The sequence below is a fragment of the Podarcis vaucheri genome, assembly GCF_965113315.1.
Source record: "Podarcis vaucheri genome assembly, chromosome: 2".
Classification (NCBI taxonomy): domain Eukaryota; kingdom Metazoa; phylum Chordata; class Lepidosauria; order Squamata; family Lacertidae; genus Podarcis; species Podarcis vaucheri.
Window position 1 is genome coordinate 126,233,997 of NC_138760.1, and position 14,349 is coordinate 126,248,345.

Consider the following 14,349-nt stretch of genomic DNA (forward strand, 5'->3'; position numbering starts at 1 on the left):
TTTTTTGAGTTGCTTCGCAAGACGATTTTCCCTATGGGCTTGCTTCGCAAGTTTGTTTCCTTTTTCTTAAAACCGTTAATACAGTTGCGACTTGACTTCGAGGAGCAACTCATAGCACGCGGTGTGGTAGCCTTTTTTGAGGTTTTTGAAGACTTTGGTGATTTTTGAAGCTTTTCCAAAACTTTTCCGACACCGTGCTTCGCAAGACGAAAAAAACCGCAAGACGAAAAAACTCGCGGAACGAATTAATTTCATCTTGCGAGGCACCACTGTACAATGAACTTTAAAAATGTTTAAAATTACATTTGTAAAAAAAACAACCAGAGGCTTTTTTTTTTACTAGGTGTAATAGAAGAATTGCTAAGGAAGCAAAAGAGACTGTTTATTTATGTGACTGCAGCGGCCAGAGGCTACTAGCCCAGATGTGGAAGGAAGAAAAGGTCCCAAAGAAAGAAGAATGGATAACTAAGATGGCTGACTATGCCGAAATGGCTAACGTAACCGTGAAGATCAGGCAGCAAGATGAGAAAAAATTCAATCAAGAATGGGAAAACTTTATAGATTATTTTAGAGAACACTGTAAAAACGTCAAAAGATTAGCAGGTTTGATGTAACATTGATGAACTAAGAATAGAATTAGGAGGGGGGAAAGAAGTTGAAATTAATTGGATAAATATAATTATATGCAAGGAGAATAAAGGGGGGAATGGAAACAGGAGGGGGCGAGGAAAAACCATTTATTGCAAATTTGGTTTGAATATCCATATACCAAAAGGGGAACTGTTGTTATTTTGAAAATTGAAAATATTTTTTTCTTAATAAAAAATAGTTTAGAAAACTATCTGGGGCTCCCGCGCAGCTGATCCAGCGGGGCTTTCCGGAGGCGAGACCAGCGCCTCTCCTCGCTCTTTGCCCGGAGAAGCCCAGAGGCTCCTGCTGCTCGGCTCCGAAACGGTTAAGAGCAGCGGCGACAGAGCGGAGGTTCCTAGAGCGGAGGGTAAAAAGGCTGTCGGGAAAATAGGAGCTTCCGCTTCCTGTCCCGCTCCTGGGGGGGTGGGGGGAGAGATACCTGTAATGGCGGCGGCTTTCCTTCCTCGCGGAGGCGCTGGAGGTGCGTCGTATGTATTATGTGTTATAAAGGGGGAGAGACGGGGGGGGCGTGCAGCTGGAGGGAGTGTGGGGAGGGATTAAAAAACCCCATTAGGCAAACCATTTCAATGTAAGTTCTTTTCCTCTGTCTCCTTTTTCTAGTCATGAGTTTATCCAGATTTTCACATCTTATTATTTTTAAATAGAGCTCTTGAAAATTGTTCAGCATTTCGGTGCAGATCTCGCCTAATGCACACGCTTTTGCAAAGGGTATTTCCCATATGTTTCCCATAATACCCACGCTTTTTAGCATCTACACGCAGCCGCTGGGAGAGATCATCAGGGGTTTGGGCTGGGTGTTCATCAATATGCGGATGAGACCCAGCTCTGCCTCTCCTTTAAATCAGAACCAGTGAAGGCGGTGAAGGTCCTGTGTGAGTGTCTGGAGGCGGTTGGAGGATGGATGGCGGCTAACAGATTGAGGTTGAATCCTGACAAGACACAAGTACTGTTTTGGGGGGGCGGGCTGGTGTGGGGGACTCCCTGGTCCTGAATGGGGTAATTGTACCCCTGAAGGACCAGGTGCGCAGCCTGGGAGTCATTTTGGACTCACAGCTGTCCATGGAGGCGCAGGTCAATTCTGTGTCCAGGGCAGCTGTTTACCAGCTCCATCTGGGACGCAGGCTGAGACCCTACCTTCCCACAGACTGTCTCACCAGAGTGGTGCATGCTCTAGTTATCTCCCACTTGAATTACTGCAATGCTCTCTACGTGGGGCTACCTTTGAAGGTGACCCGGAAACTGCAACTGATCCCATCGTTAAGCCTGGACACTGAGATCCAGCACCTTCTGGCGGTTCCCTCATTGCGAGAAGTGAGGTTACAGGGAACCAGGCAGAGGGCTTTCTTAGTAGTGGTGCCCTCCCTGTGAAAAACCCTCCCATCAGATGTCAAGGAAATAAGTAGCTATCCTATTTTTAAAAGACATCTGAAGCCAGCCCTGTTTAGGAAAGTTTTAAATATTTAAATACTGTGTTGTTTTTAACACTCGATTGGGAGCCACCCAGAGTGGCTGGGGAAACTCAGCAGCCAGATGGGCGGGGTATTTATTATTATTATTATTATTATTATTATTATTATTTACATTTCCCATAGTTAATGCATTCTGTATATAATTCCACTAAAATTATTCATTTATAGGTCTTGCCCCCTTTTTATGGGGGTAGGACATCTTTTCCTCATGGAAAAGATCTTTCTCCGACCAGCAGGCCAACCTGGGCAGGTGGGGGACCTTCCTTGGGCTCCCCATAGGGCTTGGGGTCAAGGCAAACCCTTAAGCATTGGAAAGCCTTCTGCAGAGGCTTCCCCTGGAACTTGTAATAATTTTTATCCGGCCTGATTTTACTATAATTTGTTACATTTATATACCTCCCTATACCCACAGGCCTCAGGACAGTTCACAGGATAAAATTACAATATAAAAACTCAAAGTACATAATCAAAACAGAAACAAAAACAACCCAATAACATCCCCCAACACACACATTTTAAATTATTTGTGTTTCAGTTAAACAGCAGTTTCTGCAAGAGCAGTTCTGGGCAGAAGAGGTTTTTTAAAAAAGGAGAAACAAGCAACTTCAAGTCCACATTAAAAGTCCATGTGTTGCTGCGGCCTTATACCGACAGGCTAATAATGATAATACTACTAGTAATACGAATTTCCTTGAGCGTCCTCTCCCACTTTGTGGAGCCCGATTGGCCCCCTAGTACACTCCAAGCTGGGAGACTGAACGCAAGTGGATGAAAGATCCTAATTAATGCAACCAAACACTGGTAAGGGCTCATTATCAAGCCTACCTAGTGGCAGGGAAGGCAGCAAAGAAAGCATAGTTTTTTGCCTCCATTGCCTCCTCATTATGTTGTCTGGCAGAACTTTTCCGGGTTGTACGGGGCCTTTTACAGGCTGGCCCAAAGGAGGTGGGAGAACCAATGGTAGCTCGCTTTGTCTTCTTTGCAGAGCATGTTGTTGTTAAAATTGCTTGCCACAATGCTACGTCGATTGCAGGAGAGATCTGACCAGGTTCATATGGCAGGATAAGAAACCCCGCATAAAATACAAATTACTGACTGACAAAAAAAGAAAGGGGCAGGTTTCGCACTCCCCGATTTAAGAACATATTTCAAAGCCTCGTGCCTATGTTGGATTAAGGATTGGATCTTATTAGAGAAAACATATACAGTGGTGCCCCGCAAGACGAACGCCTCGCAAGACGGAAAACCCGCTAGACGAACGCCTCGCAAGACGGAAAACCCGCTAGACGAAAGGGTTTTCCATTTTGGAGGCGCTTCGCAAATCGAATTTCCCTATGGGCTTACTTCGCAAGACGAAATGTCTTGCGAGTTCCTGTGGGTTTTTTCCCCTTTCCCCCCCTTTTCCTAAGCCGCTAAGCCACTTATCAGCTGATCCGCTAAAAGCCGCTATAGCACTAATCCGCTAAGCTGTCAATGGGCTTGCTTCGCAAGACGAAAAACCGCTATACAAAGAGCCTCGCGGAACGGATTAATTTCGTCTTGCGAGGCACCACTGTACTTGATTTGGAGAGTTGCAACAACAGGTACGGATGGCATGCATGCCTTGGCTACAGTAAGGTCAAAGTCCACAGAGGGTTCACTAATCATATAGTCAGAAATGCTCTTTATAAAGTGTGGACAAAATACCAACCATAATTAGAACCCCATGGTGGCTGTCCCCAGTAGAGACTTTTGCAGTCAAAAAAACAAATATGGAGGGAAATTGGGCAACCTATAGTCAACTATTAAAAGGAGACAAGGACATCTAAGATTCAAAACATTCAGAGAGATAAGGCACTACCTCACCGATTGGCTTTCATATGGAACAACGTTTTTAATTCAGATAAACAAAATTGGCTTTGGGAAAGATGAATCCAAACCACAAAAAGCATTATTACGAAATGACAAAAAAATATTATCTAAAACTGTTATTGGAATGGTATCTGAAAGATGAGGAAGTAAAGGATGTAATGGTTAAATGGGCCCAGGACATGGGCCCCACAATACAGATGGAACAGTAGGAGAGACTCTGGAGGTTAGATATCAGATTTACTGCCTGTTATACTATCAAGGAAAACTGAATGAAAATGTTATACAGGTGGTATGTGACACCTTCCAAACTAGCCAAGATATGTAAACTCAAATCCAACCAATGTTGGAAATGCAGTAATGCAGAGGAAACAATGATACATGTATGGTGGAGCTGTGAGAAAATTAATAAATTTTGGGGGTGTATCCATGAAGAGCTAAGAAAGATGCTGAAAGCTCCTATAGAAAAAAAGCCAGAGGCATACCTAATGGGCATTATAGGAAAGGACACCCCACAGGTTATTCTTATATGCCACAGCTGCAGCCAGATTATTACTTGCTAAAAATTGGAAAGGGGGCATTATTCCCACAAAAGAAGACTAGATAAGTAAATTATGTGACTTTATAGAATTGGCCAAACTAACAGCAGCCATAAGACACCAGTCAAATCAGAATTTAAGGAAGCAATGGAAATGCTTTGAGGACCAAATGAAAAAACACTGTTCTAAAGAAAACCTGTTGATATGTATGGACCTGAAGCCTTATTTACTTGGGATCCATTTGCCCGCTTACCCAGGACATAGAGGTGACAAAGAAGCACCAGGGATTCAGTTCCTTCGGAGAAAAGAGTTTATTGTGATCTGCGCAGAGGCAACCAGCGGAATTGTTTCCAAAGGCTGGTGGCCCCTAATACACGTAAGCAAGCAATATTTATACCCCTGCAGCACCTCCCGACCACCCCACCACCAGTAACTCATCATATCATATTCCTCGATTTGCCTTATTGCCTCTTTGGGTGTTGCTAAAGCATTTTGGCAGTGCACTCCTTTCGCTTATCAGCCAACCCTGCGTATCTTGTTTGCTCCAGATGCATTTCTCCTCCTGCTCTCCGGGCGTTGCCTTCCAACTGTCAATGCACCCCCTGCCCACTCCCTTCAGACTAAGGATATAAAGTTGAATCAGATTGTGACAAATTAATAATAGGTGAATGTTGAATGCTATCAAAAACACAATGTAAATAAGAGTATAGAATATTGAAAGATGTCGAGCTGAGGCGGAGGGAAGTCCCAGTGTTGGAATTTTTATTTTATATATCTTTATGTTGGGCTCTTTTATTTTATGAATGGTATATTGATTGTATATATACCTTTTATAATAAACTTTATCGAGGAAAAAGAAGAAGATAAAATTGCTTCCATCCACCAAGACAGCAGATGAGTCTCATGGGTTGTCCAGAGCACAGTCTAGTCCTGTTGTGTTGGATGAGTTTTTTCAGTTGGTCAGGCTCGAGGATATGGACAAGGTGCTTGGATCAGTCAGGGTGACCATTTGCACTCTTGACCCTTTCGCCTCTTGGCTGATAAAAACCAGCAGGGAGGGAACAGCAGGCTGGGCCAGGGAGATGATCAGTGCCTCTTTACGAGAGGGGGTGGTGGTCCCTGCATGTTTGAAGGAGGCAGAGGTAAAACCACTCCTTAAGAAACCTTCTCTGAATTCAGAAAGCCTAACTACCGGCCAGTTGTTGATCTCCCTTTCCTGGGCAAGGTTCTGGAGCGAGTGGTCGCAGACCAGATCCAGGTGCTTTTGGAAGAAACTGATTTTCTGGATCCATTTCAATCAGGGTTTAGGCCTGGTTTTGGCACGGAAACTGCTTTGGTGGCCCTCTATGATGACCTCTGTCGAGAGAGAGAGACAATTGAAATGTGTCCCTGTTCATTGTTCTCCACCTCTCAGCGGTTTTCAATAGCATCCACCATGGTATCCTTCTGGAGCGACTCTCTGAACTGGGGGTGGGTGGCTCTGCTTTGCAGTGGTTCCAGTCCTACTTGGATGGTTGTTCCCAGAAGGTGTTACTTGGGGAATTCATTTCAGCCCCATGGAAGCTTCAATGTGGGGTTCCGCAGGGCCCAATCCAATCCCCCTTGTTGTTTAACATCTACATGAAATCGCTGGGAGGGGTTATCCAGAGGTTTGGAGTACGTTGCCAGCAGTATGCTGATGACACTCAGCTCTATTTCTCCTTTCTATCTGTAGATGAGGCAGTGGAAGTGCTAGACCAGTGTCTTGCCTGGGTAATGGACTGGATGAGAGCCAACAAATTGAAGCTCACTCCAGATAAGGCTCAGTTAGTGGGTGGTTCCTAGAGCAGATGGGGGTTACACTTCCTCTGGAGGAGCAGGTTTGTCGCTTGGGGATTCTCCTGGATCCTTTGCTGTTGCTCGAGGCTCAAGTGGCCAAGAGTGCCTTCCATCACGTCAGCGTAGGCTGGTGGCCCAGCTACACCCCTTTCTGGACAGGGATAGCCTATATACCGTTGTCTATGCTCCGGGAACTTCAAGGTTAGATATAGATAAGCGTTATACGTAGGACTGCCTCTGAAGACAGTTTGGAAACTTCAGCTAGCGCAGAATTTAGCGGCCTGCTTGCTCACCGGCGGTTTGAGCATATTACACCCATCCTGGTCTGACTGCACTGGCTACCAATTAGTTTCTGGGTCCAATTCAATATGCTGGTTTTGACTTGAAAAGCCTTAAATGGCTCAGGACCAGGAATACTTCAAGGACTGCTTCTTTCCATATGAACCTACCTGGACCCTGAGATCCCCTTATGAGGCCCTCCTTCGTGGGCCTCCTCAAGTGGTCCGGAGGGTGGCAACACGAGAACAGGGCCTTCTCTGCAGGGGCTCCCTGTCTGTGGAATGCTCTCCCCAGGGAAGTTCGCCTGGCGCCTTTCTTATAAACCTTTGTTGTTGTTTAGTCGTCTTAGTCGTTTCCGACTCCCCGTGACCCCATGAATCAGAGCATGCCTTGGAAACAGTTGCTTTCTTCTCAAAGCTTCTCCTGTTTTATGTCCATGGAGCTTTCATGGCAAAATACTGGAGTGGGTTGCCAGTTTCTTCTCCAGGTGGATCACATTTAGTCTGAACTCTCGGCTGACCTGTCTGTCTTAGGTGGCCCTGCACGGCATAGGTCATACCTTCTCTGAGTTATTCAAGCCCCTTCGCCACGACAAAGCAGTGATCCATGAAGGGGTTTACACCTTTAGGTGCCATGCAAACATGTTCCATTTTAACCAGGCTTTTGCTAGATATCTTTGACATCCTGTAGTCTTTTTCAAACGTGGCTCTATTTTTTTGGGGGGGGTTATTGGGTTGGTATTTTTATTCTGATTATATATGATGTGACCTTTCTGTGAACCATGCTGAGACCTCCGGGTATAGGGTGGTATATAAACTCAATAAATAATAATACTAACATTAATACTTTCATTATTTGTACCCCACGGATTGGACTGGGTTGCCCCAGCCACTCTAGCTGGCTTCCAACAAATATAAAAGCACAATAAAACATAAAACATTAATAACTTCCCTACACAGTGCTGCCTCCAGTTGTCTTCTAAAATTTGCATAGTTATTTTTTTGACAACTGACGGGAGGGCGTTCCGCAGGGTGGGCACCACTACCAAGAAGGCCCTCTGCCTTGTTCCCTGTAACTTCCCTTCTCACAGTGAGGGAACTGCCACAAGGCCCTGGGACCTGGATCTCTGTGTCCTGACTGAATGATTGGGGTGAAGACGCGCCTTTAGCATTTCATCAGTTTGCCTTTTTATTCCATCAGGAGATGTTGAAGGGATGCTGGCAGAAGGGGAACAATCAGAAGTGTCACCGAAAGGATCCAAAGAGGAGGGGGAGCAAAGGAAGCTGAGGGTTCAAGATGGAGGCAGAAGGCAAGAGGGGAGACGAAAGCAGAAGCCGGAGGGTGACTCTTGTATGTCTCAGGGTGGTGAAAATCAAATTCCCAGAGAGGAGAAACCTTATAAATGTTTGGAGTGTGGAAAGAGCTTCAGTAACAGTAGTGCCTTTATCTTGCATCAAAGAACTCATACAGGAGAGAAACCGTATATATGTTTAGAGTGTGGAAAGAGTTTCAGTCGCAATGATGCCCTTACCAGGCACCAAAGATCTCATACAGGGGAGAAACCGTATACATGTTCGGAGTGTGGAAAGAGCTTCAGTCAGAATAGTACCCTTACCTCACATCAAAGATCTCATACAGGGGAGAAACCATATACATGTTCAGAGTGTGGAAGGAGCTTCAGTCAGAATAGTTCCCTTACCTCACATCAAAGATCTCATACAGGGGAGAAACCGTATACATGTTCAGAGTGTGGAAAGAGCTTCCGTGACAATCGTTGCCTTACCAGGCACCAAAGATATCATACAGGGGAGAAACCGTATACATGTTCGGAGTGTGGAAAGAGCTTCACTAACAGTAGCCACCTTAAGTCCCATCAACGAACTCATACAGGGGAGAAACCTTATAAATGTTTGGAGTGTGGGAAGGGCTTCAGTCAGAGTACTGTCCTTATCTTGCATCAAAGATCTCATACAGGGGAGAAACCTTATAAATGTTCAGAGTGTGGAAAAAGCTTCAGTGTACGTAGTACCCTTAAATTGCATAAAAGATCTCATACAGGGGAGAAACCGTATACATGTTCAGAGTGTGGAAAAAGCTTCAATCACACTGGTACCCTTACCTCGCATCAACGAACTCATACAGGGGAGAAACCGTATACATGTTCAGAGTGTGGAATGAGCTTCAGTCAGGGTAGCTCACTTAAGTCGCATCAACGAACTCATACAGGGGAGAAACAGCATACGTGCTTGGAGTGTGGAATGAGCTTCGCTCGCAGCAATGGGCTTACTAGACATCAACAAACTCATAGAGGCAGCAAACCTTATAAATGCTGGGAATGTGGCAAGAGCTTCAGTCGCATCGACTCCCTTTCCTTGCATGAAAGAATTCATATAGGGGAGAAACGATATACATGTTTGGAGTGTGGAAAGAGCTTCAGCCAGAGTTCCAGCCTTACTTTGCATCAAAGATTGCACACAGGAGAGAAACCGTATAAATGTTTGGAGTGTGGCAAGAGCTTCAGTCGTGGTAGCTTACTTACATTGCATCAAAGAACTCATACAGGAGAGAAACCGTATACATGTTCGGAGTGTGGAAGGAGCTTCAGGTGCAGTAGCTCCCTTACGTTGCATCAACGAACTCATACAAGAGAGAAACCATATACATGTTCGGAGTGTGGAAGGAGCTTCAGGTGCAGTAGCTCCCTTAAGTCGCATGAAAGAACTCATACAGGAGAGAAACCGTATACATGTTCGGAGTGTGGAAGGAGCTTCAGTCACAGTCACTCCCTTAAGTCGCATGAAAGAACTCATACAGGAGAGAAACCGTATACATGCTCGGAGTGTGGAAGGAGCTTCAAGTGCAGTAGTTCCCTTAAGTCGCATGAAAGAACTCATACAGGAGAGAAAGCGTATACATGTTCGGAGTGTGGAAGGAGCTTCAGTCACAGTCACTCCCTTAAGTCGCATGAAAGAACTCATACAGGAGAGAAACCGTATACATGTTCGGAGTGTGGAAGGAGCTTCATTCAACGTAGCTCCCTTAAGTCGCATCAAAGAACTCATACAGGGAGGAAATCTTAGAAATGTTTGGCCTATAGAAAGAACTTATGTGACAAGGACTCCCTTACTAAACTGAAAAGAACTCGTACAAGGGAAACAGAAAGGTTGGAGTGTGGGAAGATATTTAATCATAGCAAATAACTCCTACAGAGAGTAAACCAATGATTGTGTTCAGAATTAGAATTTGCTTCCATTAGAATTTCTATTCCTTTTAGTGGCTGTGTTGCAGATTATTCTCCTGATCAGAGTTAGATTTACATAGCTATGTTCTGTTTTCTTTCCCATGTGTTATTTCCCATGTATTCATCACCTGTATATAGCGGTGGTTTAATATTTCTCCCATCCGTAAAATTTGTTAATCTGGTATGAATTGATCTGATATTTTTCATAGACACAAATGCATTCTCTGGTATTCTGTTGACGTATGTAAATGACGTATCTTTGCAATGAGAGTATAGCCCCTCAGATCACAGCTCTAATGAACAAATGCTGTTGAAAAACATATACTGGATAATAAGCCTCAATACGCATTCAAGAGAGAAATTATTCTTCTTTGGCGTAGCCGAGTTAGATTGTCTTCCATGAACACAGTCTTAACAGTGAGTCCGTAAGTGACTGTGGAGGCCAATTCTGGACCCACACACCCTTCCACAGTGGGGACATAGCTTTCCAGGCGGGAGTTGATCATGGTTGGGGTTTGCCATGCATGCCTTCCTCTTAGCACGCTTCTCCCTTGCGTTCTGAGTTCGAGTGTCTTCAAAGTCCATGACACCTTTGGTCGAGAGAGAAATTAGAACGGTATAGAATATTTCAATATAGTATTTTCCAGCCTGTGTCTAGAGTGTTAATAGGTCACTGTTCCAGGATGTGTGTTTCTTCACCTTCATCTGCCTAGCAGGGATTTCAGTTTTATGTCTCCGAAATATCCAGGCAGTGGCCGGAATAGAGGCAATGGAAAGAATATGATGAAATAAAAGAACATCTTCAAAGCTGGCTGCATCATAGACAATTAAAGGATATCTTTAAAGAGGACAATAAGAAAGGCTTCTCATAGTCAGTTTCCAAATTCCAAAGAGGCAGTGATAGACGAAAGTACAAAATTATTTTAAAAAGGCATATAACATTCTTTTGGAGTGGGAAACCAAAGACGAAGAAGTAAAAATGGTAATGATTAAATGGGCCGTAACATACAATTTGAAGATTGGATAAAATTGTGGAAAGTAAATTTGATATTTACAGATTGTATACTATTGAGAGAGACCTATATGAAAATGATGTATAGGTTGTATCTATCACCGGTTAAACTGGCAAAAATGTATAAAAATGAAAAGAGAGTGTTGGAGATGTGAAATAGAAGGTACATTTTATCATATGTGGTGGGATTGTTAAAAGTTAAAAGCCTATTGGGAAATGATAAATAACGTATTTAAGAAAATGTTGAAAATAACTTTTCTAAAAAAAACAGAAGCCTTCTTACTGGGTATTTTAGGCCAAGACATAAGGAAAGAAAAGAGGACTTTATTTATGTATGTCACTACAGCAGCAAGAATGTTGATTGCACAAAATTGGAAGACTGGAGAAATACCAAGTAAAGAACCATGGCAGGAAAAGTTGATGAACTGTGAGGGGAGAGACTCCCTCAGGCAAGGCCTCCTTCCACCTGCCTTGCCCCACTCTCTGCTTCTCAATGTGTAGCGTATTGTTTTATGTACCGTGGCTTGCCATTGTCTTATTGATTACAGTTTAGATATTATTGTAACTGTTGAGTGGATTTCTGTTTAACTTTTATATGTTGATACTATTATTTTATACTATTCTAATGATTGTTGAATGTTACTTTTTGGATGGAGGTTGCCTATTTTAAAGTTATGTTTTATTATCACATTTTTGTATTGCATTAGATTGTTATAAGATGTACATTTTTTGTTTCTTCAGCGTGTAAACCGCCTTGAGTATTGTAAGATAGAAAGGCAGTATACAAATTAAAAATGATGATGATGATGTAGAACTGGCAAAAATGACAGACAGACTAAGAGAAAAGGACAACAGAGACTTTGAAAAACAATGGGAACCATTTATAGAAACAAAGATAGGCTTGATGGCAGGATTTAAATAAACATTCACACTATTAGTATTAGAAAATGTGTAGAAGATAGAGAAATATGGTGTGTTTACTTTTATGTATTTAGGTTTGATGTTATGTTATTAATAACTTTTTCTGTTAGGAGGTAGCAAGGTGGGTGAAAAGAGTAACAAACCGGAAGCGGAAGTTGGGGAAGCCCAGGAGGGGAGGGAGGAAGGAATACATAGTAAAGGTTAAGACTTTGAGATGTATGTAATGAATGAAAAAGAAAGGTGAATAAAATTTTATTTAAAAAAAACCAATGAGTCCGTAAGTGACTGTGGAGGCCAATTCTGGACCCACACGTCCTTCCACAGTGGGGACACAGCTTTCCAGGGGGGGGGTTGATCATGGTTAGGGTTTGCCATGCATGCCGTCCTCTTAGCACACTTCTCCCTTGCGTTCTGAGTTCGAGTGTCTTCAAAGTCCATGACACCTTTGGTTGAGAGAGAAATTAGAACAGTATAGAAGATGCACTGATTTTCCAGCCTGTGTCTAGAGTGCTAATAGGTCACTGTTCCAGGATGTGTGCTTCTTCACCTTCATCTGCCTAGGAGGGATTTCAGTTTTATGTCTCCGAAATATCCAGGCAGTGGCCGGTTCCTGATGGGATGTATTTGTCCTGTGTGTTCTCTCCCCAGCTCTCCCCTCCCCTAGTATTTCCCGTAACACCCCCCCACACACACACACACACAAACTGGAAATGTGAAATCCACTATGCAGCTATGTGCAGGTATTTGTTGATCTGATAATCTGGGAAAGGAGGAAGATGCAATCTCATCCAGCACACATTAAAAAACCCAATTATGTTTTAAATACAATTTTTAGATACATCAGTTTTGCACGGAAGAGCAGTCAAACATTTCAAAATACGTATGTGTTAGCGAGACAGTTTCCTTCTTGCATAGTCTAGTGAAAGGCAATGTTTCAGAACGGAACTCTGCTGATGAAATACCGAGTTACAGGTAGGTAGCCGTCTTGGTCTGTCATAGTCGAAACAAACTTAATAAATAGATTAGATAAGATTCCTTCCAGTAGCACCTTAGAGACCAACTAAGTTTATTATTTGTACACTTCTTCCGATACACTGAAACAGAAGTCACCAGACCCTTATATATAGTGAGAGGGTGGGGAGGGGTATTACTCAGAAGGGTGGTGGGAGATGGGTGACTGGCTGATAGGTGTGGTAAACCTGCAATTGGTCTTACAGGCAAAAACAAGGGGTGAGATGGCTAAAATAGCTTTATCGTGTATAATGAGATAAGAATCCAATGTCTCCCTTCAGACCAGGTCTCTCCATGGTTTTAAGTTTGGTAGTAAGTTGCAATTCAGCAACTTCTCTTTCCAGTCTATTTCTGAAATTCTTTTGTAATAAGACAGCGACTTTCAGATCTTGTATAGAATGTCCTGGGAGATTGCAGTGTTCTCCTACTGGTTTCAGAAATACCTGATAGTGCAGGTAATAGTCCAGCAAACTTAACCCATCTTCTCCAATGGATGCCTGTTGCTCATGCCTAGAGATGGGAAGGCCTGGAAAAAAACTAGAAAAATGGTGGGGGGGGGACAGGTTTTTTTCTGAAACCCTTTTTTCCTGGAAAAAATGGTTTCATATAGTTTGAATATTCCACATTTTTATTTTCAATTTTTCCTGGAAAAAATGATTTTGGGGGGAAAGAGGAAAAAACGTATTGAAGTTCTCACCCTGGCCACCAGGGGTATTGTGCATGTAGTTTTCACTCAGGTCCACATCAGTAATTTAGGCAGGAAACCCTGGGATGATGATGTTGTTGTTGTTGTTACAATGTTGACAGCTGGCTGTCTATAAAAGCAGACCCGCTGAGCAACTTGCAGAAACCTCTGTGTCATCTGATATGTCCACCCACTATCTCACAGAATGCATGGAAGGAAGCAGGCAGGGAGGCTGGAGCCGGATCCTGCTCCAGCCCAGAGCAACTTAGAGCAGGACCAGAGGTTCCCCCACCTCTGGCTGAGGCCCCTTGTGGTCCACGGTCCCTTGGCCAGCCTTTGCCTTGAAGCAGAACCTGGAAAGAATAGGAAAAGAGGCTGCAGGAGACAATCCTTCCGCCATATTGGAGGCTGCTGCCCAAATCCCCAAAGTGCCCCATTTGGGAGATCCTGGGAAGAGCTATGAAGACCCTCCTGGATGTAGACACCCTCAGCTCAGTTGCTAGTGCCAGAGATTCAGGCATTCCCGTTACCAGAAGGCCAAGGGACCCCGAGAGGTTTGCAGCCGGCTCCACCGCCTTTGGCAGGGAGTGGCTGGAGCCAGAGCGACACACCGAGGCTCAGATCCTGGACCTGGTAGTCCTGGAGCAATCCCTGGCTGTCCTCCCCCCCACCCCCCGGAGATGGAGAACTGGGTGAAGGATCAGGCAGCGGAGACCAGTTCCTAGGCGGTGGCCCTGGCCAAAGATTTCCTCCTGAGCCGGGCAGAGGAGAAGCAGCAGCAGGTGAGACAGTTTCATCCTGGTAACACCCAGATATCCGCGGTGGCTGGTGAATTCTGAGTGTGGAGTCTCTTAAAAGGCGAAAGTGGCTCTTGG

At 44.0% G+C, this 14,349-nt stretch overlaps 2 protein-coding genes across 6 annotated transcripts in view; one reads left to right on the plus strand and one right to left on the minus strand.

Moving 5' to 3' along the window:
• Positions 1-14,349, minus strand: part of LOC309525047 (uncharacterized protein) — a 274,308-nt gene that overhangs the window by 244,739 nt on the left and 15,220 nt on the right. The window lies entirely within an intron of this gene.
• LOC309524769 (uncharacterized protein) lies at positions 1,056-11,753 on the plus strand. Of its 3 annotated transcripts, none has more exons than XM_082209791.1 (2): positions 1,056-1,111; positions 7,805-11,753. In XM_082209791.1, the coding sequence occupies exons 1-2, from the start codon at positions 1,075-1,077 to the stop codon at positions 9,682-9,684; spliced, it is 1,917 nt and encodes a 638-aa protein (XP_082065917.1). In that variant the 5' UTR covers positions 1,056-1,074; the 3' UTR covers positions 9,685-11,753. The 3 variants fall into 3 exon arrangements, with proteins under 3 accessions (XP_082065917.1, XP_082065918.1, XP_082065919.1); XM_082209792.1 differs by having other exon boundaries at positions 1,062-1,111; positions 7,808-11,753; XM_082209793.1 differs by lacking the exon at positions 1,056-1,111 and adding an exon at positions 6,292-6,316 and having other exon boundaries at positions 7,808-11,753.

Excerpts from the sequence above, each read along its gene's own strand:
- LOC309524769 (XM_082209791.1), top strand. The coding sequence starts at position 1,075 with ATGGCGGCGGCTTTCCTTCCTCGCGGAGGCGCTGGAG. Across the intron at positions 1,112-7,804 it reads TCCTCGCGGAGGCGCTGGAG|GAGATGTTGAAGGGATGCTG; the intron begins GTGCGTCGTATG and ends TTATTCCATCAG.